The 25,087-nt window shown below is 36.3% G+C and overlaps 2 protein-coding genes across 4 annotated transcripts in view; one reads left to right on the plus strand and one right to left on the minus strand.

Annotated features, from left to right (window-relative positions):
- The window catches only part of LOC127858402 (myosin-IIIa-like), a 75,982-nt gene extending 62,932 nt beyond the window's left edge, over positions 1-13,050 (plus strand). For all 3 annotated transcript variants that reach the window (XM_052395535.1, XM_052395538.1, XM_052395536.1), the window contains 6 exons: positions 919-1,077; positions 2,799-3,003; positions 4,855-4,952; positions 5,581-5,719; positions 7,165-7,233; positions 9,168-13,050. In XM_052395535.1, the coding sequence (XP_052251495.1) occupies positions 919-1,077; positions 2,799-3,003; positions 4,855-4,952; positions 5,581-5,719; positions 7,165-7,233; positions 9,168-9,322 (825 nt within the window). In that variant the 3' untranslated portion in view covers positions 9,323-13,050. The remainder of the gene's footprint in view (positions 1-918; positions 1,078-2,798; positions 3,004-4,854; positions 4,953-5,580; positions 5,720-7,164; positions 7,234-9,167) is intronic.
- Positions 13,051-16,605: 3,555 nt separating this feature from the next.
- Positions 16,606-22,416, minus strand: LOC127858405 (elongation factor 1-alpha). The gene is made up of 7 exons (XM_052395542.1): positions 22,270-22,416; positions 21,501-21,667; positions 21,007-21,175; positions 19,643-19,821; positions 19,032-19,311; positions 17,942-18,198; positions 16,606-17,266 (listed from the first exon to the last, which is right to left on the minus strand). Exons 2-7 carry the CDS (start codon positions 21,642-21,644, stop codon positions 16,916-16,918), a joined length of 1,380 nt encoding a protein of 459 aa, XP_052251502.1. The 5' UTR covers positions 21,645-21,667; positions 22,270-22,416; the 3' UTR covers positions 16,606-16,915.
- Positions 22,417-25,087: the final 2,671 nt, after the last annotated feature.

A 25,087-nucleotide genomic window follows, 5' to 3' on the forward strand; every position in this document is an offset into this window, starting at 1 on the left:
ACATGTAGCTTAGTATACTATTAGTACACTACTTTGTAGTATACATGTAGCTTAGTGTACTAATAGTACACTAGTATTAGTCTGCAACTGCTGTTTATATAGGGTGTCTCAAACAAGAAATAGGTCGAATGATGATCCTGGAATTTTTATTTCCCATCAGGGAAAAGTCAGGGAAAAATCAGGGAATTTTGTTCAAACAAAAAGCTGGGAACGCTGACATGCATGAAGTCCTGTTGTGAATATTTTCCTGAGACTCAAATGGTTTGTTAGACATCCATAAGTCTGTTTCATCTGTCATTGACATTACAAATAAATGTTGATAAAAGTTGAGTGTAGTAAGACGACAACAGCATGAATAGAATAATAAAGGTGATCGCAGAACCATTTGCTTTGATGCAGATGAAAGGAAGGATTTGAAAATAGTGCAACGTAATAAATAAAGCTGTCATCTTGTGATTGTTTTGGCCGATTTGAAAAAGTCCAACTTTTGATTGGGAAAAATTATTGCAAAAAACCTATAATTTGGAAATGTGTGTCGTGAAATCTTTGGATTTGGAATTACGGGTCTTTTTAATTGATACTTAATTGCACAAAGCAAATCAAATATTCGGTTACATGCATTATTGATGAAATGTTCAGTTTCAGATCTTATTTTTCTTCTTCACAGGCTTATAATGCTCTTTTGGAACGAAAATTGACACCTTGTTTCTTTTCTTTTGGGAAATTGTTCAGATGGCAATTGGGGAAAAATGAAATAAAAAATTGCTGTCATCTGCCTACTCCTATAAATATGAGGTCGATTTAGCGGGGTAGCTTACGTCTAATTATTTGGACTATCATCTGCCTTATTTTCAGTTAATGTTTAACATATTATGCTCAGTTCACATTGTTCAGTATAACAGTTGTTTTATTGTTCAGGGTATAAAGCTTACAAAAGAGTCAGATGGCAGCGTAGTGGCCACCAAACTGGGTAAGAATGATGTGGTCGTTAAGGGATACGATGATCCAGCCAATCACTGCCTGTCAGGGGAGGTAATCCTTAATCAGGGTCGTCTGCAGCAGGATAAACCAGTGAAGGTGAGCAGTCATCATGGTTTCAATGTTTGTATACATTAATGGACTCATGTTCTGAGAAAACTGGGCTTCATGCATGTGCGTAAAGTGTCGTCTCAGACTGGCCTGTGCAGGTTGCACAGGCTAATCAGGGACAACACTTTCGGCTTTTATGACTTATTTCGTTTAAATGAAGTCTCTTTTTAGCAAAAATCCAATTTAGGTGGAAAGTGTTGTCCCTGATTAGCCTGTGCAGACTGCACAGGCTAATCTGGGACGACACTTTATGCACATGCATTATGCCCAGTTTTCTCAGAACGTAACTCATATGTTTCAATGTGGTCCTTTAAATTTGTGGCAAAAAATGTCAATGCACCATTATCCATTGCAATCTATTGTGTTCTTTGGAAATTGGAGAATGTCCAACTCTTATAATCAGCCCAGAAATCAGAAAAAAACATAATTCTGTAACTTTTACTTTTCTTATTTGTTTTGCTCTCACTTTTATTATCAGTTGTTAAGATTGATCAACCTCTTTTCAAGTTTAGAAATTAGAAATGTATCATCTTACCCCAGTACATTTATTTTTATTTTTTTAATATGATATTTTTACTGTGTAGAGTTTGAACCCACATTAACATGTTGGAGAAACGTCTCACAGTAGGCCCAAACAAATAATTAGTATATTCGCATTTGTTTAACCCTTCACCACCGAGATACGTATTTTTGCGCATCTCTAATCCCTTAGATAGTTATATTAGATTAAAGACCTTTCTTCCTAGATTCAAATTTTAAAGGCTCCATTTCAAACCGTAAGATACTGGTGAGAAGCAAACAGCATAAAACTTGAACAGACTGCGAGTTACATGCAGGCTGTTGTGGTTTTATGCTGTTTGCACATAGCCATTTTCTCTTTGCTTCTAAGTGGGAAAGGGTTAAAATAATTAACATAAGCAAAAAAGAAAACTTTTTGTTTTGTAGTCAATGAGACTTTAGTGTAAAATTATCTATGAAAATTTGCTTGACAATATTTGTTATGTAGAATTGCTTAAAAAATGAAGAATGTTGGGAAATCCGCTTTTTTCAAAATGTGTTCAAACACATTGACAACATTTTTGCTTCTGCAATATATATATAAGTATATGTGTTGATATCTTCTTTTTGTTAAGAAAAACTTTGTTGTTGTTGTTGAAATGTCAATATTGGAGCCAAATTTTATTTGTAATGAATGATCACAAAAGCATGTGTTTATTTAAGGTCTTATAAGAAACATATGATATGTAAAATATTCAATGGCAAATTAAAATCCATACCTGAAACAAGGCAAAATACAACAAAACAACCATGAGTCAATGAATCATGTTGATAGGCCACCACTGTCATATATGAGTACTTTTCCGGAAGCTGAAGACTTTTTTTTACATATCTGTCTCGCATAAGTGTTGGAGGGAAAAGGATGATGACATACCGTGTGACACACATCTACATCTGCAAGCTATTTATAAACAATACTAATCTGATTGGCGTTTACATTCTCGGATCATGTTATCCGATAAGATTTTAAACATGCTCGTCCTTATTTAAATGAATGTGCATGTAATACGGCTAATAATTGTTAGAAAAACATCTACGTCATAAGTCAAACTTTTAAATGTTTTTTTCTTTTGTAAAGATTGTTTTTCATCAAAAGACCCCAATAATTATCAACTTCAAATATATCTTTAAAGACATATTTCTTGTTTCAGATATTCGACATGGAAGAATTCAAGAGCCACATTGGCCTTGCGCTGAAGGCTGGTTCAGAAGTGAGAGGGGAGATAAAGGAGCGACTCCGTCTGCTCTCGATAACCAGTCTAAGTTTAGTAAAAGATGCACCATCCATGCTACAAACCCCCTGCTGGCTGTGCCTGGTCAATATTGCTGCCCTCCATACATTGGCTGACCCTGAAGGTGTGGTGCTAAAAATAGAAAGATGAAGCTAAAAATAAAAAGTTATTAAATTTACCTTAACATGCCAATGTCTTTCCACTGTTTCCTTGTCAATATGGCTGCCCTTCATACACTGGCTGACCCTGATGGTGTGGGCAAGGAGATTTTAGCACTCCACTAAATTATTTGAGCCATGAGGGGGTCATAATGGATGTGTGTAAAGTGTTCGCCCACATTATCCTGTACAGCCCACACAGGTTAAACAGGGAAGATACTTCAAGCCTAAATTGGAATATTGCACAGAAGAGACTTCTTTAAACAAAAAATACCAAAAAAAGCAGTCTGCACAGGCTAATCAGGGAGGATACTTCACACACGTGCATTAAGCCCTGTTCTCCCAGAATGAGGCTCTGTATTTAGAAGCAGTCTTTGCCTGTCAGATAAACTTAAGCTTTATTTGACTGGTAAGGTTTACCTGACACAGGGTTCTCAGCCAACCTGGAAATCAGGGAAAAGTCAGGGAATTAGGGAAAAGTTCCTGAAATCAGGAAACAATCAGGGAATTTTGTTTGGTCAGGCTTTCCTTACTTTTGTCGAAAGGTCCATACAATTAAAAAATTTGAATTACTTAACAATATGTTCCAATTTTTGTTGCAAAGCGAACATTAAATGGAAATAAATGAAAAGGCGAGGAAAGGATGGCTGTGAGGAGAGATGGGATGCCATTGCTTTAAAATTTCATAAATATAATACATGTTATTGTCTGCAACTGCTATTTATTGAGGGTGTCTAGAACAAAAATTAGGTCGAAACTATGATCCTGGAATTTTTATTGTCCCTTACCGGTTTCACCGGAGGGGACCTATGGTTTACGCTCTGTGCGTCTGTGAGTCTGTCACTTTTTTCTGGATCCTGCGATAACTTTAAAAGTTCTTCATATTTTTTCATGAAACTTGAAACATGGATAGATGGCAATATGGACATAATGCACGTCATTTCATTTTGTTCCTACGTCAAAAATTATGGTTGCTATGGCAACAAATAGACTAGAAATACTGCTGAAAATGGTGGTTTTCTGGATCCTTTGATAACTTTAAAAGTTTTTAATATTTTTTCATGAAACTTGCAACATGGATAGATGGCAATATGGACATTATGCACGTCATTTCATTTTGTTCCTACATCAAAAATTGTGGTTGCTGTGGTAACCAACAAAAAAATTATAAAAATGGTTGAATTTCTGACAATGGTGGAGCCGGTAGGGGACCATATTGCTTGACAAAAGCCTTGTTTTCCATCAGGGAAAAATCAGGGGAAAATCAGGGAATTTTGTTCATACAAAAAGCTGGGAACCCTGTGACATCCTCATGTCAATTCTTGTGAGAGACTACTTTCTACAGTTAAAAAGTGTGACTTGAAATAGGATGCCATTTAAAACATTCTTCAACTCTTTTGAGTACACAAATAGATTTAAATAAAAATGTCTATGTTTGAATAAGTTTTCATATTTGTCTGGTGAAACATGACCCTGTCTTACGGACTTGTCCAAGGATCAGCAAAAGTGAAACTTGACTCCTTGCTAATATGAAAATATTGAAATAGTTTTCACTTTAAAATGGGTGTATTCAGTGAAAGCCCCGTTTCAATTGAGAAATATCAATTATATCTGGAGAACAAAAAGTTAATGGTTAAATAATAAAAGTGAATTGTGCCAAAAACATATGTAAAATTTAGAGTGAAAAAATTAATGGAAGAGAAAAACAATCTTTAAATTATGGTCCAGATATTTAAATGCATGTCGTCCATATTTTTCTAGGTTATAGTGGGTTTCCTTGCATGACCTGTTTAGTGCACTGTGTGTCTAAATTCCAGTGAGAAAGGAGATGTTACAGAGGTTTGTGCAGATGTCACTCAAAGACAACTCGGAACAGGAAGAGGAAAAACGAGCTCTGCAGGAAGTGGCTGACAGGGTAGGTAACTCTGTATGATATACACTTGACAGTAAGAGTTGTCTCACTTGTGTTGTATGATATACACTTGACAGATAGAGTTGTCTCACTTGTGTCAAACTTAAGGAAACTCTTTATGTGAAATACACTTGACAATAACAGTTGTCTAACTTGTGTCAAACTTAAGATAACTCTATATGGGGATTACATTTGAGAGTAAGAGTTGCCTCACTTGTGTCAGGTTGACAATAACAGTTGTCTCATTTGTTTCAAATGTCTTAGTAGAATTTAGCTCCATTGCATCCAAATCCTCAGACTTATTGAAACGCTCTTGAGTCTGTTTCCTGTGTAGAACCAGAACTTGGTGTCTTTTGCGGACTTTGGAACTCTACAACAGTGGGGATGGAACCTCCCATTTGCTTTGCAGACACCATACCCACTACGCCACGGCAACCTCTTTGGTACACTCCAGGATTAATCTGTGTGTTAATTAGGCTATTAAGTGTTGTTACATGTCGCTATGTGAAAACAGACTATTTTGTTAAGCTTTCTGCCTTTGGTATCTGTTAAGTATGAAAGTAAATATTTTATCATTGGCTACTTATATAATCAAGTATAGTTATTGCATCTTTTCATGGCACTATCTCAGCATGGTCGTAATTGGTCCAAGTTAAACCCCCCGAAAGCTCAAATGAAGAAGGAGCCGCTACGGAAATCACGAATTCAGATCAAGCAGCAAGGAAAGAAAATCAAGGACTATCAAATGGAGTATAGCTGGGTGGAGGAAGGTAAGGGGAGAGTTATCTTCTCTTGGGCAATAGCTGTTATTTACAATGTCTTACAGTGAAGAGTTATCCTCGATTGAGTAAAAGCAGTTATTTACAATGTCTTACAGTGAAGAGTTATCCTCTCTTGGGTAATAGCAGTTATTTACAATGTCTTATAGTAAAGAGTTATCCTCTCTTGGGTAATAGCTGTTATTTACAATGTCTTACAGTGAAGAGTTATCCTCTCTTGGGTAATAGCAGGTATTCACAATGTCTTATAGTAAAGAGTTATCCTCTCTTGGGTAATAGCAGTTATTTACAATGTCTTACAGTGAAGAGTTATCCTCTCTTGGGTAATAGCAGGTATTCACAATGTCTTATAGTGAAGAGTTATCCTCTCTTGATTAATAGCAGTTATTTACAATGTCTAACAGTGAAGAGTTATCCTCTCTTGGGTAATATCAGTTATTTACAATGTCTTATAGTAAAGAGTTATCCTCTCTTGGGTAATAGCAGTTAATTACAATGTCTGATAGTGAAGATTTATCTTCTCATGGGTAATAGCAGTTATTTACAATGTCTTATAGTGAAGAGTTATCCTCTCTTGGGTAATATCAGTTATTTGCAATGTCTTACAGTGAAAAGTTATCCTCTCTTGGGTAATATCAGGTATTCACAATGTCTTATAGTTAAGAGTTATCCTCTCTTCGGTAATAGCAGTTATTTACAGTGTCTTATAGTGAAGAGTTATCTTCTCATGGGTAATAGCAGTTATTTACAATGTCTTATAGTCAAGAGTTTTCTTCTAATAAGTTATAGCAGTTATTTACAATGTCTTATAGTAAAGAGTTATCCTCTCTTGGGTATTATCAGTTATTTACAATGTCTTATAGTGAAGAGTTATCCTCTCTTGGGTAATAGCAGTTATTTACAATGTCTTATAGTGAAGGGTTATCCTCTCTTGGGTAATAGCAGTTATTAACAATGTCTTATAGTATAGAGTTATCCTCTCTTGGGTAATAGCAGTTATTTACAATGTCTTACAGTGAAAAGTTATCCTTTCTAGGGTAATAGCAGGTATTCACAGTGTCTTATAGTGAAGAGTTATCTTCTCATGGGTAACAGCAGTTATTTACAATGTCTTATAATATAGAGTTATCCTCTCTTGGGTAATAGCAGTAATTTACAGTGTCTTATAGTGAAGAGTTATCTTCTCATGGATAATAGCATTTAATTACTGTGTCTTATGAACAGTTATGACTGATGGCATTAGGTATTCCCTTCTTTTTTTCAGGCCAGCAAATCTTTCATAAAATGGGTTCCTTCAATGTGATATTTCTGCATTTTCAAGATAAACCCTGGTAATTTATTGGTGATTTTAGATAGACATGTTCAGAACATGATACATAAAGATAATAAACAAATGAACATTTGCATTATTGTTTAATATTTCATTACTGTTTTAGGAAACAGTCCACAACTCGGGGATGATTTAGATGATGTAGACTCTCTGTTTCCAGCCCCAAACAAACGCAGTGAGTGTTGTGTGATAGACTTTGAACCTCCCTCTGGGATAACGGGGTTACATGCAACTGAGTAAAGTTACATCCCAGATTAGCCTGTGCAGTCTGCAAAGGAAAATCAGGGACAACACTTAATGCCTAGACTGGATTTTCGCTGAGAAAAAATACAATTAAAGCAGAAAGTGTCGTTCATGATAAGCCTGTGTGGATTGAACAGGCTAATCTGGGATGACATTTTTCGCACATGCATTAAGACCCTTTATCCCAGGGCAAAGTTAATTGATATTTCAAACTTTTGCAATCATTTTTGTTGTACCTTGCCAATTTTTAAGGTTCCATATACCTAGGGTGCAACCAATTTTGATGTCACATTGGGCAATATTTAATGTCACCCTTGTGAGGATCTTAAAATAGAACAATTGAAAACCAAAAGTGAACAAACCTGAAAGTTTAAATCACCTCAAGATACCAACGCTTATCCACTGTTTCCACAAATTTCATGCAGGGAGAATCGTTTGCAGTTCCATTAGTATTTATACTGAACAGAAGGTGTTTAAATTTTGTGATTTGTTATACCCGTAACCAGAAATGGGATTTATTTTCAAAATTGTCTTCACTGGTCAGTAGGCATCCTCTTATATGTATCCCTTTATATCAAACATGTATATGTCCAATTATCAATATTGGTTTCAAAAACAAAGAAGACACTGCTCATAAAAATTATTTTGGATCTACCCGTACTTAACAACAAACTCAAACAACACACTGTAAGTTGTGCCATTCCTGTGCAAAATATGGGGTATGAGGTATCAACTTGACATTTTAAAGTTAGATTGATCTCAATAATTGGAAGTGCAGTGCATAAGAGCCGTAAGTTATGCTTTCATACTCTCACAGTTATGGCTCTAGTGAATTTTAAGCTGAAATTTTGTTCAGGGCGTATCTTGTCTATAATATGATTATAGGGACTTTGTCTAAGACGTTTTTTCTGGCAAAGCAGTTTTTCAGACTTTTGTCCTTATCATACGCATATATTGACCGGATTTTTGTGCACATGGTTGTTCAGGGCATATCTTGACTATAATATGAAGTATCAAGGTGAAACTTCATCATAGGTGTGATGCTTGAATTGTTGGGAAACCAGGTCTTAGAACTGAACTGCCAGTGTCATCTGACAAAGCAGCATGCATGGGTATTTTCAGACATGACAACGAAAGTTCTAGTTGTGACAAATTTTATTATATCAGTCAAAATTTGCAGTTACTTGAAGAGAGCTGCACTTTATTCTACAAGTGAAACTTCATTTCTTTATGAGAGAGGAACATTATTATGTTCACAAAATAATATGTGTAATTAAAAAACTTAATTTAATACATGTAATAACAATTTTGGCCATTTATAAAGCATTGACTTAATCACCTTGTTAAAGTATTTGTTTTCTGTTATGGTTGTCTTCTTTGGACTCCTGGTTCTAATTCCCATAGTGTACCATCCATATCTTATCAAAAATCCAGCTTAGTGGGAAAGTGTCATCCCTGATAAGCCTGTGTGGACTGGTCAGGCTAGTCTGGGACAACCCTTAGCCCTATCCCACTTAGAAGGAAAGTTAAAATTGCTATCTGCAAACAGCATAACACCAGAACAGCCTGCAAGTAACTCTTAGTCTGTTCAGGTTTTATGCTGTTTGCTGCTCATCAGTATCTAAGGGTTGAAAATGAAGCCTTTTAAACTTGAATCTAATAAGACAGGTCTTCACTTAAAATTAAACTTTCTAAAGGACTTTAAACGTGTCAAAATATGTATCTAAGTGGTAAAGGGTTAAAACACATGCATAAAGCTCCCTTTTCTTAGATCAAGCCTCATATTCTATAGCCAGTATTTTAGAAAAAGGCTCTTACTCCATAGTCCTTATGTCAATAAATGTATACATACCTCTGTTTCCACAGCCACTCGCCAGGCCAGTGTAGCTAGCAGTGCCATGTATCCTGATGCTGCCTCGTGCGTAAGGAAGGACTGGGCGAAGATAAGAGTGACCATGAAGCAAGAGGAGATACATCAGGCGGAGGCCCTGCAGAGGTCCAAACATGGGCCCAAGGACTAGCAGGAAGCATCAAACATGGAGATACTAAATTCTTCTTGTTGCCATATTTGTTTTACTATATAATACGTAAATGAGATGGTTGATTGGTGCTTTTTGGATAGAAAAGTCTGATGCAAATTTGCCTGCAACTGGCTACTTTGTTAAGATTGTATTAAGAGTCAGAAATTATTAAGTGTGAAAGTGCGTAGTAAGATGGAGAGACAATTTGCTTTATTGTTTCATTTCAAGAAAAAAAGTAAATTATTGTTTTTATCTTAAATATTGAGGAAGAAGATTAATGTGATTGTTTGCTTCACATAATAATTCGATTTTTTTTGTTAAGAAGTTAATTACTATGCCAAAGTTCAGCTGCTGTAAATGGAATGTGCCATTTTTGTATTCACCTTGGTGCCTTTGTCAACGTTCGTGCCTTCTAAGGCTATACCAGACCCTGTATTCACTAACCAAATCTTAAACTAAATACTAAGTATAAAGAACTTTTCAGAAAGTGTGTGCTTAAAGAATGCTATTAATTTGAATCCTTCTCAGTGTTCAGCCCATCAAATTTTTACAAATTTCAGCCAATCAAATAACTACAATGTGAATCCTACTAAGTGTTCAGCCAATCAAATTTCTACAATTTGAATCCTTCTTTATAAGTGTTCAGCCAATCAAATTACTACAATGTGAAACCTACTCAGTGTACAGCCAATCAAATAACGTTTTTGTTAAGATTGACTAAAGTTATAATATAAATAAAATCTATGACTATTCTAAAAACTACAGAACTGCCATAAAGAAGCAGCCTTATTTGTTTCAAACGTTCAGCTTCATATGTCTATTTACTACATGGACGCAAACTGATGTAAAAATTTGTAAGAACTAATTATCCCTGCAGTAAATTAATTTCCATGTAAACTGTGACAAGCGGGTGCCATGCAAAGGATTAGACAAAATTTATATGGGAAGATGCATTTACCACTGGAAATTTCAAAATCCTAGTTCATTCTTTATAGTTTTTGTTATCAATATTGCAACTTAAATTACCGGTACTACATAAGTGGCAATTGTACAAAGCCCATAATCATACACCAAGGAATTGTTTCTAAACTCTGTCTAGCAGTTTAATAAATGTTGGGTTGATGAATATGGGGCACGGATATTAATGGTCAAGATGTAGAAAAGACAGTAAATTTAAGAATAAAACCTTGTTTTGTGTAAAAGGACAGTTAAACTGTTTTATTCTGGCTAGAAAAACAATATTTCTTTGTTTATGTAATCTGTAATTCTATGAAAACTTGCTTTTGGGAAAAATAATTAGTTTACATGTGTATAATTTCAATGGTGTTTAAAGAAATTTATAGGAATATCTGCTAGGTCAAAACAGATTCTAGAAAATATCAATCATGATTAAACATTGAACTTAGTTTTAGAACAATTTTATCACAGAAAATGTTATAGTGTCCCTTGATTGATTATTTTTACCAGAACACGCACAAATGTGGTGCAGTATCATAAAATATTATTAAAGTGTTCAGGTACAGTGCTTTCTTGTAATTATACTATTAAACTGTGTTCAACAAAGGTATCATAGTCTTGGTTTCAAACATGTTCACATCACAATATGTGAGGTGAGGTACTGCTGTTGTATAACTAACTATCAAATAGTCACTATGTTATACATAGTAAACATGTTTGTAGTGATTTTAAACTCACATGAAATCCACTATTGTCCATATCACAGTATTGTTGTGCTTTTGTCTATTTTATGTATATAGTATATGAATTGCTATATCATGAAGATATTGAAGTGTTTTTAATGTTCAAGTCAATGACTTGTTATTATATTTTATCTTGTTAGCTGGTATTTCTTACATGTTTTATCTCTGCCATATCAATAAAAATAGTTCATTTATGTCTATTTTATTTTGTGTATTATTATCTCAGTACTAAACAAGTGCACAAGTAGATTTCTCAAGTACAAGGCAAAAGACAAACTGTTTAAAGTTGTCCACTGATTGTATACATCCTACAGGTAAATTGGAAGCAGTTCTAAAGAAAGAAATAACATTCCTCTCTAAGTGTTATACACTATTAGGTGTTGTGAGCTGTTGTTTATATACTTGTTATTATGTTGCCTCTATTTCGTTGTATTGTACCTTACAATAATTTGTCCTTATACCTGTATGTCAGGTTTAGGTGTGTAAAATACAGTATAGAAAATAAATACATATTTAATTGCAAGGACCATGCATGCAAAATATGGACAGTTATGCAAAGTATTTATGTAGTTCAGTACCGCCCTGGTTGCTCACAGCTAATTTGCACAGTGCAATAGCGCTTAAATGTGTTTGAGCTGGGCTATGGGAAAACAGGGCTAAAATTGTCATCCCAGAATGGCCTGTGCAGTCTCCACATGCTTATCAGGGACAACACTTTATCTTATCATCAGACGTGCATTGTCGAAATAAACAACTATGGAATAAATTTTCCTCTATTTCGGCAGTGCTGAAATATAGCTGTCACGCGGGGCGGAGAATGGTCAAATTACTCGGAATCAACTATAAAGTAATCATTTTAAGTAAAATCGAATCAGATTCAACAAAACAAACAATTTGATACCAAGATGTAATATATTTTAAACAAATAATATAACTCGAAAAGCAAAAAAACATTATTTACAAATATTAAGTGCGCGTACTCATGACGTCATTATTAACACGTCATACGACACAATGCATGTTCTTTCACGCTAAAGCTGCAGTTGTTTAGTGTTTTTTTTTTCATTATTTCTTAAAAATCGGGGACGTAGAGGTATGATAAACAGAAAAACAGGTTAGTTACTGATCTTTTTGTAATGTATTAGGCTCGGCACGATTAAAATAATGAAACAATGTTTGCTAAAAATAACTTTGGGATTTTCCGTGTAGTTCGATTTTCCTATTCAATTTTTAAAGAAATAATTTACGACTAAGAAAATTGATGGGATAAATCGAATACTAGGTCGATGCCGAATAAAGCAAAGTTTAATTTGCTAGGCACGAAAATCTGAACCACTCGCCAAGGCTCGTGGTTCAGATTTTCTAAGCCTCGCAAAATAAACTTTGCTTTATTCGGCACCGACCTAGTATTCTCTATTTCCACTTTGACAGGATATTTTGATTAAAGGAAGTCTCTTCTAAACAAAAATCAATTGTTATCAGAAAGTGTCTTCCACAATGAGCCTGTGCAGACTGCACAGGCTAATCTGAGACAGCTCTTTGCGCACATGCAAGTAAGCAAGGGTTACTTTGATGTTGAAACTGCGGATCCATGCGCTCATACAGGCTGCCAGGCTGATCACTATTTTGTTATATGGCCCTCAGTGGGTTTTCTATTTCTTACTTAGTGAATTCACTGATCTATTGGAAATAAAATGCAACTTGTTCTACTGGCCATTTTGTATTAAAGCATTTCAATTATGAAAGTGAAATAACTTGTAATGCCACTTAATAACCAGGGTACATACTAATTATTTTGGGCTTTTACAATAATTGTGTTTAAATCTGTATTTCTTAATGTAAATGTAGATTTTTTTCTTAAAATAACTCCATTTTGGTCATTAACATATACAATATGATAGTATTATACTGTATTTGTGTATGTTCCTCTGCCATACTAGATGTCTATCTGTCTGTGATTATTTGCATTTTATTCTGACAGTTTGTTCTTGTTTTAAACAGCAAAGGAATAAATGTTTGTAAACTTGATTTGTTTTGTCTGTTTTAAGCAATATTGCTCTGTTTTGTAAAATTCAACTCAAGTGAACCAGGTAGGCCTACATGTGAAGATGCAGTCATATTTCCACATGAATTGCTATGAGAGTATGTTCTTGCAAACACATAAAAATTGCAAAAAAAAAGAAGAAAATAAACATAAAACATTTCAGAAGCTTTATATGGTCTTGCATTGATGTTTAACATTTTTAAGTACACGTAATCATTTGCTTTAGCATTTGGTTGTGAAAGATTTGGAACATATCGAAGGCAAGGATTCCTATGCTTCACGCTGCACATGGGCATTAAACACCGAAGTGTGACCTTGACCTTGGATCAAGAGACACAAGTATTGAAAGAGGCGCATGGACTTCACACAATGATCATTTGAGGCATCTTACAAAAACAGTTGCAGTTTGGACAATCTGTCTTATTGATTCGTTTTCATTTGTTATCTTTAACCTGTTAATCAAATTCACTGATTAATTTTAATTTGAAACAAAAGATGTGTTTGTCAGAAACACAATGCCCCCCCGAATGTGCCGCTTCGAAGCAATATATTTGACCTTGAAGGATGACCTTGACCTTTCACCACTCAAAATGTGCAGCTCCATGAGATACACATGCATGGCAAATAACAAGTAGCTATCTTCAATAATGCAAAAGTAATACCAAGGTTAAAGTTTTGTGACAGAATGACAGAGTGACAAAATAATATACCCTCCGATGATTCGATCCGGGGGCATAAAAACAAGAGTGCCAAACTGTCACAAGATACGCCCGCTTTGGACAACTTAATAACTTTACTATGACCCATATTTGAACTTGACCTACATATCATCTAGACACAACTTCTGACCAAAGTTGGTGAAGATCGGATGAAAACTACTTCAAATAGAGAGCGGACACCATGCTAAATGCTTGAAATGCAACAAGTGACCTTGTGACCTAGTTTTTGACCCGGCATGACCCATATTTTAACTTGACCGAGATATAATTTAGACACAACTTCTGACCAAATTTGGTGAAGATCGGTTGAAAACGACTTCAATCACAGAGCGGACACCATGCTAAATGCTTGAAATGCACTCACTAAGTGTCCTTGTGACCTAGTTTTTGACCCAGCATGACCCATATTAAATCTTGATCTAGATATTATTCCGATCTTCATCAAATTCGGTCAGAAGTTGTATCTAGACAATATCTCTATGGGTTATGCCTGGTCAAAAACTAGGTCACAGGATCAACATTTCAAGGATTAGAGAGCAGACACCATGCTAAATCCTTGAAATGCACTAAGTGATCCCGTGACCTTGTTTTTTTACTCGGCATGACCCATATTAGAACTTGACCTAGATATTGTCTAGATACAACTTCTGATCAAGTTTGGTGAAGATTGGATTAAAACTATTTGAAATAGAAAGCGAACACTGCTGTGGAGGCAACCCGCCCGTTCACGGGTGAAACTATAATACGTCCCGTTTTGAAAAACGGGCGTTTAAAAAATGTTTTAGTGGTTGACGAGCCATTCAACACAATTCCTCAGCAGAATATCCCGGAAGATTCATGTTGACATATCAATTCCCGATAATACTACTTCCAATCGCATGCAAAAAGCTCATTCTCAAAATATCACAGAGACATTGCAACGTTACATCAACTTTAAACAAGAGGGCCTGAAAGGCCCAAAGTCGCTCACCTGAGATAACAAGATATTATTGGGACAAATCTTCTGACCAAGTTTCATGAAGATCTTAAAATAAAAGTGGCCTCTGAAGTGTTAAAAAGGTTTTACTAAAGCCATATAAGGAAAAATGCCCCGCCCCCCTGGCGGCCATGTTTTTCAACCAACCGGCATTATTTTCGAACTCGTCCAAAGATATTATTGGGATAAATCTTCTGACCAAGTGTTATGAAGATCAGACAATAAATGTGGCCTCTAGTGTTAACAAGATTTTACTATAGCCATATAAGGAAAAATGCTCGCCCCTTGGCAGACGCTTTCCAAGCAAACGTAACCATTTTCGAACTCATCGAAGATATCACTGAGACCAATCTTCTGACCAGATTTCATGAAGACTGGACAATAAATGTGGCATCTAGAGAGTTAACAAGTCAAATGTTGATGCCACACAACCCACGAGGGACAAAAGGTGATCACAAAAGCTCACAACGAGCACGTTGTGCTCAGGTGAGCTAAAAAATTTAAAATATTACTTTCCTTGTAAAAATGATCTGTACCTGCCAAATGATAAATAGAAATAATCTCCATTTAAAGCTTGTTAATTCCCTTGGGTTTATTTTTTTACCTTTGACCTTTTACCACTCAAAATGTGCAGCTCCACGAGATACACATGCATTCCAAATATCAAGTTGGTACGCTATCTTCAATATTGCAAAAGTTATGGCCAATGTTAAAGTTTTCGGACAAACAGTTCAAATGTTATATGCCCCTACCAGGGGCATAAAAACAAGTCGACACTTGATCGTAGTTTCATTTTATCATTTCTCAAAAAGTTGCATCTCTGTTGCTCTGGTCTCCTTCCTATTATTGAGTAATTAAATGGTTATCAAGTTGAATGCGTTTAAATTCCCTATTATTTGTGTTCATTTTAAGTTGCAATGCGGATGTTAAATTTTATGAATCACTTATACGTATCATGAATATTGCTGGGCAAAGTGCGAGGTTGGGCGCTTTGAAACCATTTTAACCCTCAGTGCTTTGCATAGACAGTGAACCCAGCTTTTTTCTACTGTGCATGTTGTTTCATATTGTGAAATTTCGTACTGTTTTGGCAATTGGCCACTTGCCGAAAGTAAAGGACAACAAAACTTTGTGCAATAAGAAATGCAATACTACTTCAGCGGCACTTCTTTTTATTAAAATGTTCAAGCACACATGCTCCGACACGCCTATTACCCATCCTCCAATTACTGCTACCTTTTCCAGAATGTTTTATTTAAATTTTGTGTTAATTACAAATAGTCAATAATTTATGCTGCACAAAGTTTATTGCTTCTTAATTGAAACTTAATTCTTCCAATAGATCACTTAATTAAAAATATTCGCATTATGTACATCATCCCATAGTGTAAAAATATTCGCATCATGTACATCATCCCATAGTGCATTTCCCAGTTACTTGTATCGTTACATTTTGACAATATTCTAAATTCAACGACTTAGTTGTACCTTTCACCCATATGAGAAATGATCAGCTTTTCTCTCAAAGCATAATAATCAGGGGTGTCAATTGACCAAAATCTAAAATCCTGAAAATAAGCCCAGCATGTGGGGGGCAAGTGTAAAAGAGGGTAAATAATTCATTTAATTTTTATAATTTAAAATTTGTGTTAACAATATGTCAAATTAAAATAATTTGTGTTTAAAATGACATTTTGTGACAAAAATCTTGAATCATCAGAACAAAAATCCTCTAATTTATATCAATATCAAAAGCAGTTTTTGAAGGCCTAAATCCTGAATTCAGGAATAATCCTGAACTTTGACACCTCTGAATAATACATCATTTATAACACAACACTAAGTCAGATTCTTCATTTATTTTTTGGTGAAGACTTACAAGCGGAACTAAAAAACTATACATAAATTAACACAGGAATTAAGCTTTTTTCTCCTGAATTCTTTACGATGAATTGTTAACCTATGAATAATACAAGTCCAAATATTATACAGCAAAGGCTTCTTTGCCTCAATACAGAGAATAGAGCGAAGACCAGTCTTTTTGAACATGGTCGATTTGGGATATAATTGCGGACATGCGCGGCAGAAATGGTTTTTCTCATGATGTTTAATACAAATGCAATGTCCACAATGACGAGTTAGATTGCCACATAATCATTTCTTCTTGGTGGCAGCCTTTGTGACCTTTCCTTGACCATCAACCTCCTTGGTGACCTCCTTGATGACACCGACAGCAACGGTCTGTCTCATGTCACGCACTGCAAAACGTCCGAGGGGAGCGTAGTCGCTGAAAGCCTCGACGCACATGGGCTTAGATGGGACGAGGTCAGCCATACAAGCGTCTCCAGACTTAACCACCTTAGGGAAGTCTTCCAGCTTCTTGCCAGAACGACGGTCAATCTTCTCCTTGATCTCCTCGAACTTGCAGGCGATGTGTGCTGTGTGACAGTCCAACACCGGCGCATACCCGTTCTTAATCTCTCCTGGGTGGTTCAGGATGATGACCTGCAATGTGGAATTGAACATGTATTCACAGTACAGATATAAAGAGTGATGAACGAAACACAAGTTTTCAAAACAGACCTTTCATCTTAGTAAGCACTTTTCAAAATTAAGAACAAAAGCTTCAAGTTCTTTTGTTTTTTTAAAGATCTAACATACAATTTAAGATCGAACTAATGAAGCGAGAATAACTAATTTAAATAGAACCTGAAACTTTTCCTACGTACTTAATATTAATCCATTTATGCTTAGTGGACCCTCCCATCCTTCTAAATTGGATCAATTTATTTCCAAAATTAGGGATGTCTAGTATATTTATTTCTATATTTAGAATATTTCTTACAAAAATTCTGTTCAGCAAACAGCGCAGACCCCGAAGAGACGCCGCATCAAGTGGCATCTCGTCAGGGCCTACGCTGCTTGCAAGGCCTTTTTTCTAGACGCTAGGAATAAATGGGTTAACCATAAAACGTGGCCATCTCAATTTTCAAGCCCTTCTCATACAATTTACTTGGTTTCATTTACATAAATTTTATGGCTTTGAAGAACTGCATATTCATTGCACCTTTTAATTCCTAGAGTTTTGGACACGCATTTTTTGAACATTTTATTTCATGGTTGTGCAAACCCTCGAAAATGAGTCTCCTAAATTAACATGGTTTCACAACAGGTACCTACCTGAGCGTAGAAGCTCTTGGCTGCCTTTGGTGGATCGTTCTTGGAGTCACCAGTGACGTTTCCTCTTCTGATTTCCTTGACAGAGACGTTCTTAATGTTGAATCCTACGTTGTCACCAGGGGAGGCTTCAGGTAGAGACTCGTGGTGCATCTCCACAGACTTGACTTCAGTCGTGATGTTGGCAGGTGAGAATGTGACGACCATGCCGGGCTTGAGGATACCTGTCTCAACTCGGCCCACTGGCACCGTTCCAATACCTTGTAAAAGAGATCATTTGTAATAGTTACACATTCCAGAAATGAGGAGTCACCAAGGATTTTATCATTAATCAGGAAACACATTCCAGAAGCCTTAAAGACAAAACTTTTATCAACATGTCGTAATACCAAACAGAAGCCCCTGTGAAATACAGGATATAACTTCAGGTCCTGTGGCTTAAGGCAGAGTTCTAGCCAGGCATCATGAGGTGATACATATGTATACACTCATGGTGTTTTTCAACCAAAACAACGCCAGTATATGCCTGATTGATTTTAGTCGTATCTTGTATGATGGGGTCCTTCCGAGCTTTGAAAGCCCTTATTTCTGGCCTTTTTACCACTTTGGGAATGGGGCCGGGCCCATTTGAATTGGGAAAATTCATGTGATTTGGACTAAATTTGAAAAATAAGTCTTGTTCAATTTATGCCAAAAAACACTGTTAATTGAAATGAAGTGAAATTAATATCTCATTTTCTAAGGTTTAACTTAAGGAGCTGGATTCGAGATTCATTAAATAACGAGACATAATAAAACTTTTTTTTAAATCTATCGGAAACTTTCAGGGCCTATTTGGGAAAAGTATTCACTTTTTTCCATTTGAAATGGGTCCTTCCACAAGCCCAATATAATGAAAAACACACACTTTTAAGTCAGACGTTTTGCAAGATGGCAACAGGTTAACACTTGGAAAATTGCCATAATAAAATAAACACAAGTTCATTAATGTTCATAAAGACTGCAAATGTATTGGCATTTTCCCTGCTACCCATCCTTCATTACTTGTACAGGATATTAATCCACACAAGACTCTAATTATAACAAAACTTACCTCCAATTTTGTAGACGTCCTGGAGTGGGAGACGGAGGGGCTTCTCGAATGGTCGGGTAGGGGGGAAAATTGAGTCGAAAGCCTCGAACAGGGTCTTGCCAGACGCATTGCCTTCCTTCCTCTCAATGGCCCATCCCTTGTACCAGGGCATCTTTTCTGTTGGCTCAATCATGTTGTCTCCGTGCCATCCAGAAATGGGGACGAAAGCAACTGCCTTGGGATTGTAACCGATCTTCTTGATGTAGTTTCCGACTTCATTCTTGATTTCCTCATAACGTTTCTGGAGTAAACATCAAAATAAAAGCTCAATCTAGGTAAATATAATATCAACAGCTTGAAAACACTTAGTTATAAATTTTTAAGTATCTGGGAGCGCAAGATAAAATACACTTTACCAATTTTCCCAATTTGAAGAGTTTTCACGACTCGATTTTTCCCTATTTTCAGGTTTTCACGACTCCATTTTTCCAATACAGGTACAATTGGACGAAAGAAAATTCACTGGTACAAGCGAGGAAAATATTCACATTCTCAAGCCATATTTCCTTTTTCCAGATAATAAAATGTGACCTCCAATTATTTGTGTAGCAACATTTTTAATAGACAATTACCTCCGAGAAAGGTGGTTCAGTGTTGTCCATTTTGTTGACACCAACAATAAGCTGCTTCACTCCAAGGGTGAAGGCAAGCAGGGCGTGTTCTCTGGTCTGACCGTTCTTGGAGATACCAGCCTCAAACTCACCAACACCAGCAGCAACGATCAACACTGCACAGTCAGCCTGTGATGTACCTGAAATAAAAGCAGCAACGATAATCACTGAAGTTGGCCTTTGATAAAACCTGAAATAATTTGTTAATGCGGAACATTCCAAAACAATTATTTTCATCTCTTCCAGGCTTGGCGAAATTGGAAAAAATCTGCCAGTCGTACGGACAGGCATTTCAGAAAATGTGCCGGTCCGGAGAAAATTTAGCCTGACTGAAAAACAACAACAACAACACAACTATGTACATTCACATAAACCCTTTTTTTTTTACTCAACAAGCCACTGCCAGTGCTTTATCCTAATAAGATCACAGTTTTTCAGTGTTAATCAACTCTTCTTGATAGTCTGGACAATCTTCTATTTTAACTGACCAATGATATCCATTAAAGCAATATAACAACATAAACTAAAGTAAGAAAAAGTATCGATTTGCGGTTAACGGACACTAACTTGTACAATTTCAAATGATAACTTTTTTACGTATGACTAGTGCATGTTATAAAGATATCAGAGTCACTAGAACATTGTTGATATTAAATAAACAACCTTTTTAAATCCTTGCTTCATAAAGAAATTTATATTTTAATGTCATTATCTACTCGAAAAATTGCTCAAATCTATCAAGATTTTGTTTGTCAGACCGCAGTTGCCGATTTTGCGACCGAGTTTGAAGTAGGTGTTGTGTAACCAGTTGGATTTGCTAATTGTACGTAACAAACTTATTGCAAACATCAAAACAATGAGTGATGTCATTTTCATGATGTAGTAAGGGATTTGCTCTTCGAATTTTCAACTTTGAAAATAAAAAAAAATGATTTGTTTGCATTCATTTCACATTTTGCTGGTCGCCAGGACCGACATTCTTGTTAATCCTGCCGGACCAAATGGAAATCTGCCGGTCAGGACCGGCAATTTCGCCAAGCCTGCTCTACTGTAAAATGTGTCTCAGACATCCAAGGAAGGACTGGGCCATCTTTGGACAGTAAAGTCCTCTGTAACGACTGCGAATGTGGATAAATTAATTCATCATCGACACAATCATATTATACTATAAAACAATAAAATATAGGGATTCCTGGGTAATACTTTTACAGAAAATATTAGCAAATATTATTTTCATTACAAAGTTTCACAAAGTCTTTTCTAACAACCTTGTATGTGCAATGCTATACAAATTTCATACTACATTTACAAACGTGCAAAATTACCTGTGATCATGTTCTTGATGAAGTCACGATGGCCGGGGGCATCAATAATTGTGACGTAGTACCTTGTGGTCTCAAACTTCCACAAAGCAATGTCAATGGTGATACCACGTTCACGTTCGGCCTTCAGTTTGTCCAAAACCCAGGCATACTTGAAAGAGCCCTTGCCCATCTACAAAGTACACATTAGTCATGCATATTTTGCGCAGTAAATTCACAGCAAAGTGTACACAATGGTAAACCACATTTAACAATAGCTGCCCTAGAGCATTTCTTTAGTAGGTGGAAAATTTCCATTTGCGTATTCAACGAGAGCCATAATTTTTATGGCAGATCATCAAGTTTAATAAATCTGAACACGTTTGAAATTACCATCCATCAACTGGGACACTAGTACTTTTTGGTTAAGTGAAAAAAAGATACCCGATTGAGCATAATTTATCCAGAAGTGTACTGTACGTAAAAAAGGAAATTTGCTTTAAACGATTTAAACTTACCTCAGCGGCTTCCTTCTCGAACTTCTCAATGGTTCTCTTGTCGATGCCTCCACATTTGTAGATCATGTGACCAGTGGAGGTGGACTTGCCGGAGTCGACGTGCCCAATGACGACGATGTTGATGTGGAGCTTTTCCTTTCCCATGTTTGCTGTTTGTTTAGCTTATGCTGAAAGCAAAAAAATGAAGGTGCATTTGCCTAATACAAATTGAAGAATGATGTTGAAAAATTGAAGTGTCGAAGTTCCACTGCCAGACATTTCGAGTATAGCCCGCTAATATAACCCGAGAAAGTTCTTCAAAACTGTATCTGCAAATTTCGTTTTGAGTATTAATATTCACGTGTTCAAACTAAAACATCACCCAGATTTCCACCCTATTACATCATGCTTGTGAAACCACATGTGATCGAACCAAGAAGCCGGTTGTAAAAATCTACTTCAATTCATATGACACGTGTATTAACCGTATTAAAACTAAGTCAAACAATTCACAGTGACACTAATTTCAACGTTTAGTTCATATGACGTTATTTTATCACCCAGAACGCTGAAAATGAATTAACTATTGGCAAATATCATGGCGGATGTCGACGTGTTCATGATGACAAATATGTATCAAAAGTTTACAAAAATACAGCATATATGAAAACAAATCAATCCACATTTCATTCAAGTAATAACAGAAAAACAGTTTGTACCAAAATAATCGCTCGATGGTAAATACTAATACAGATATTTACAGATTTACAATCACATTACACTCGCTCACCTATATGATGCCGCTGCGGTATTAAAAAGGACCGAGCACCGGCTGTCACGTGATATATATACATCATTACCAGAGGGGTGAGTCTATTGACGTCACTGTGAGAAATTGTGAAATTATCTGTCCTGGTTTCCGGCGTTTCCATTATCATATTGCAATGCGTAAAGTCTTACTGCTACCGTTTCCAATATAATTGGTCAGCAGCTGGAGCGCACACGTCGCGACCGATGCGAAAGTAGAGGAATTTCTTGAAGACTTTTTCAAAGAAAACGGCAAGCGGAATGGTAACGGTCCGTAGCTAGATAGTGGACTCACTATATCTTTTGAGGATCGAAGTTCGGAACGGGGAACTTCTGCAGCTCTGCTAATCCAGCGAGTACCGATACCCCTGGAGCCGGACGTCCTCTACCGCTGACCTCGCTTACTCCCAAGAATCGCCAAGCGGAATGATAATTGTCCGTAGGTGGACAGTGGATTCAAAACATCGTTTGAAGAGGGACAGGAGGATCGGGGCAGCCGCGGTGGTAGCATATACTAGTAGTGGACGGACGGGCCGGGCGGACCTGGGCGGCGATATGCAGACCGGGACTTATATGAGTGGCATTTTGAAAATACCGGAAGTGTCATAGGACGGCGGTACTCGGTACGCTCACCGTGTTGGGGAAACTGCTCTGGGGTTCGCGTCGACGGCTGGTGACTTCAAGATTGGCGATAAACGCGGGCAACGCTCGGATCGGGAAGCGATATTTTTGTATATTGTCTACACTCCCTTGGCGGAGTAGCGTTGTCCTTTGATGGCAACCAGACATGAGTTGTCTCACTGGCCACCGTCCACCGGTTTTTTTTTTAATCAAAATTATTTCGTTGGCGAATACCCGGGAAGCTGATGTAAATTTGACCAACGTAAATTTGGTTCAAATTTAAATATTCTCTCCTTAAAGGTCACATAGGCAGGTGTACATAATTATAATGTAGCCGAGAATACTCAGCGAAGACCTGTAACTGAACTTCTGAATAAGACACGCCCACGTATATGCTATAGAAATGATTACGCTGCTTCGATGTAAGCACCAAGTTTTATCTCATGCATGAAGTAGATATATATAATTCATAGATACATTAGGGTGCGTCAAAATAATTATAAATACAATTCACGAATGTTATAATTACCGGTAGTAGGCCTTCATAAATCGATCTTACTCAGTTATATCAATTATATGTTACTTCAAAATTCGAACGTGGACCTTTTTCAAAAGCTCAATGATAATTATATATACCGATAATTTAAAATTAATTACGTTTAGACTATTAAAGTTTATAATATAGAAACCTTTGTTCCCTATTTATTGTAAAAAAAAATGGACGAAACAACTTCTCCTCTATTAAAAAGAACCAGCCGATTTGAAAAAAAAACCTGCAATAAATATGATAGTTGTGTTGTTGTGGTGATTTTTCTTACATATTCAATTCATCTTCAATACAGTCCACGCACTTCAATACAATATTCAGCTTCAGACATTGACCATATTTTGACCATTTATTGAAAACAAATGATCGGTCCTTTATGGTAACTTAACAACTAAGTGCAAATTGCTGTTCACTATGAAGTCGGGAAATAAAATCAGATGTATTTTTCCAGCATAATATACAATATATTTAAATTAACACATACATGTTAATATGTTTCTGACATACCGTTGATGCAATCAGACAAACCTCTATATATCATTAGATAAGATTTGCGAAACCTGTACGTAAATTGCACGTGTAATGGAAATCCGCTTTGAACACTTGCCACGTGAAGTAGTATGTTCGGCACGTGTCATTATCGTCCCCACAGCGCGACTTGACATGCAATTAGCGATGTATTTATGAGGTACTTCCGATCAACCGACGTATAATGAGTGATGAGCCTGGTCTTGCCCCACAGTACCTTGTGCACTTGCTATCAACCACAGTTCTAATCATTTAAATAACATGCATATTGATAGATCTTTGTATTATGACAATTAAAATTGCTTTTTTACGTATGTTTTAATCAAATGTGCAATTTGAATCAGCATCATACACCAGAAACTTTATAAGGAAAGAAATTCCTGATTCTTTTCCAATACTTTTATAACACAACAACTATAAACTAAAATGAGTCGCGTTCTGAGAAAACTGGACTTAATGCATGTGCGTAAAGTGTCGTCCCAGATTACACTGTGCAGTCCGCACAGGCTTATCAGGGACGACACTTTCCGCCTTAACTGGATTTTCGTGTAGAAAAGACTTCCTTAAAACGAAAAATACCATACAAGCGTAAAGTGTCGTCCCTGATTAGCCAGTACGGACTGCACAGTGTAATCTGGTATGACACTTTTCGCACATGCATTATGCCCAGTTTTATCTGAACGCGTTTTAAATGGTCAAACGTGGGATCACTGCCCTTGAACGACAAACGCCACACATTGGGGATTTACCCGAATAGAGGGCTATCCGAACCGAAGATTTATAAATAAACATGATTATTATTATTATTTATTTATAGATCTTTTTCCGAAATAAACGCGCGTCTTAAACGATTTAAACCACACGTACATTTATAGACAGAAAATGAAAACCTGATTGCCAAAACTTGTAGTACGAATCGGATATTGCACAATTAATTGTGCTTATGTTGAAACTATCGGACGTCTATTTATAACGATTTGGGGATATGTTTTAAAGCTGTTAGTATATATAAACGTATGGGCCGCATGTCAAATATATTTAACTGTCAACATGGTCACGTTCGCGATTTATGAACAGAAACGTTTCAAACGAAGAAATTAAAAGG

Source organism: Dreissena polymorpha, chromosome 14, assembly GCF_020536995.1.
Source record: "Dreissena polymorpha isolate Duluth1 chromosome 14, UMN_Dpol_1.0, whole genome shotgun sequence".
Lineage (NCBI taxonomy): Eukaryota > Metazoa > Mollusca > Bivalvia > Myida > Dreissenidae > Dreissena > Dreissena polymorpha.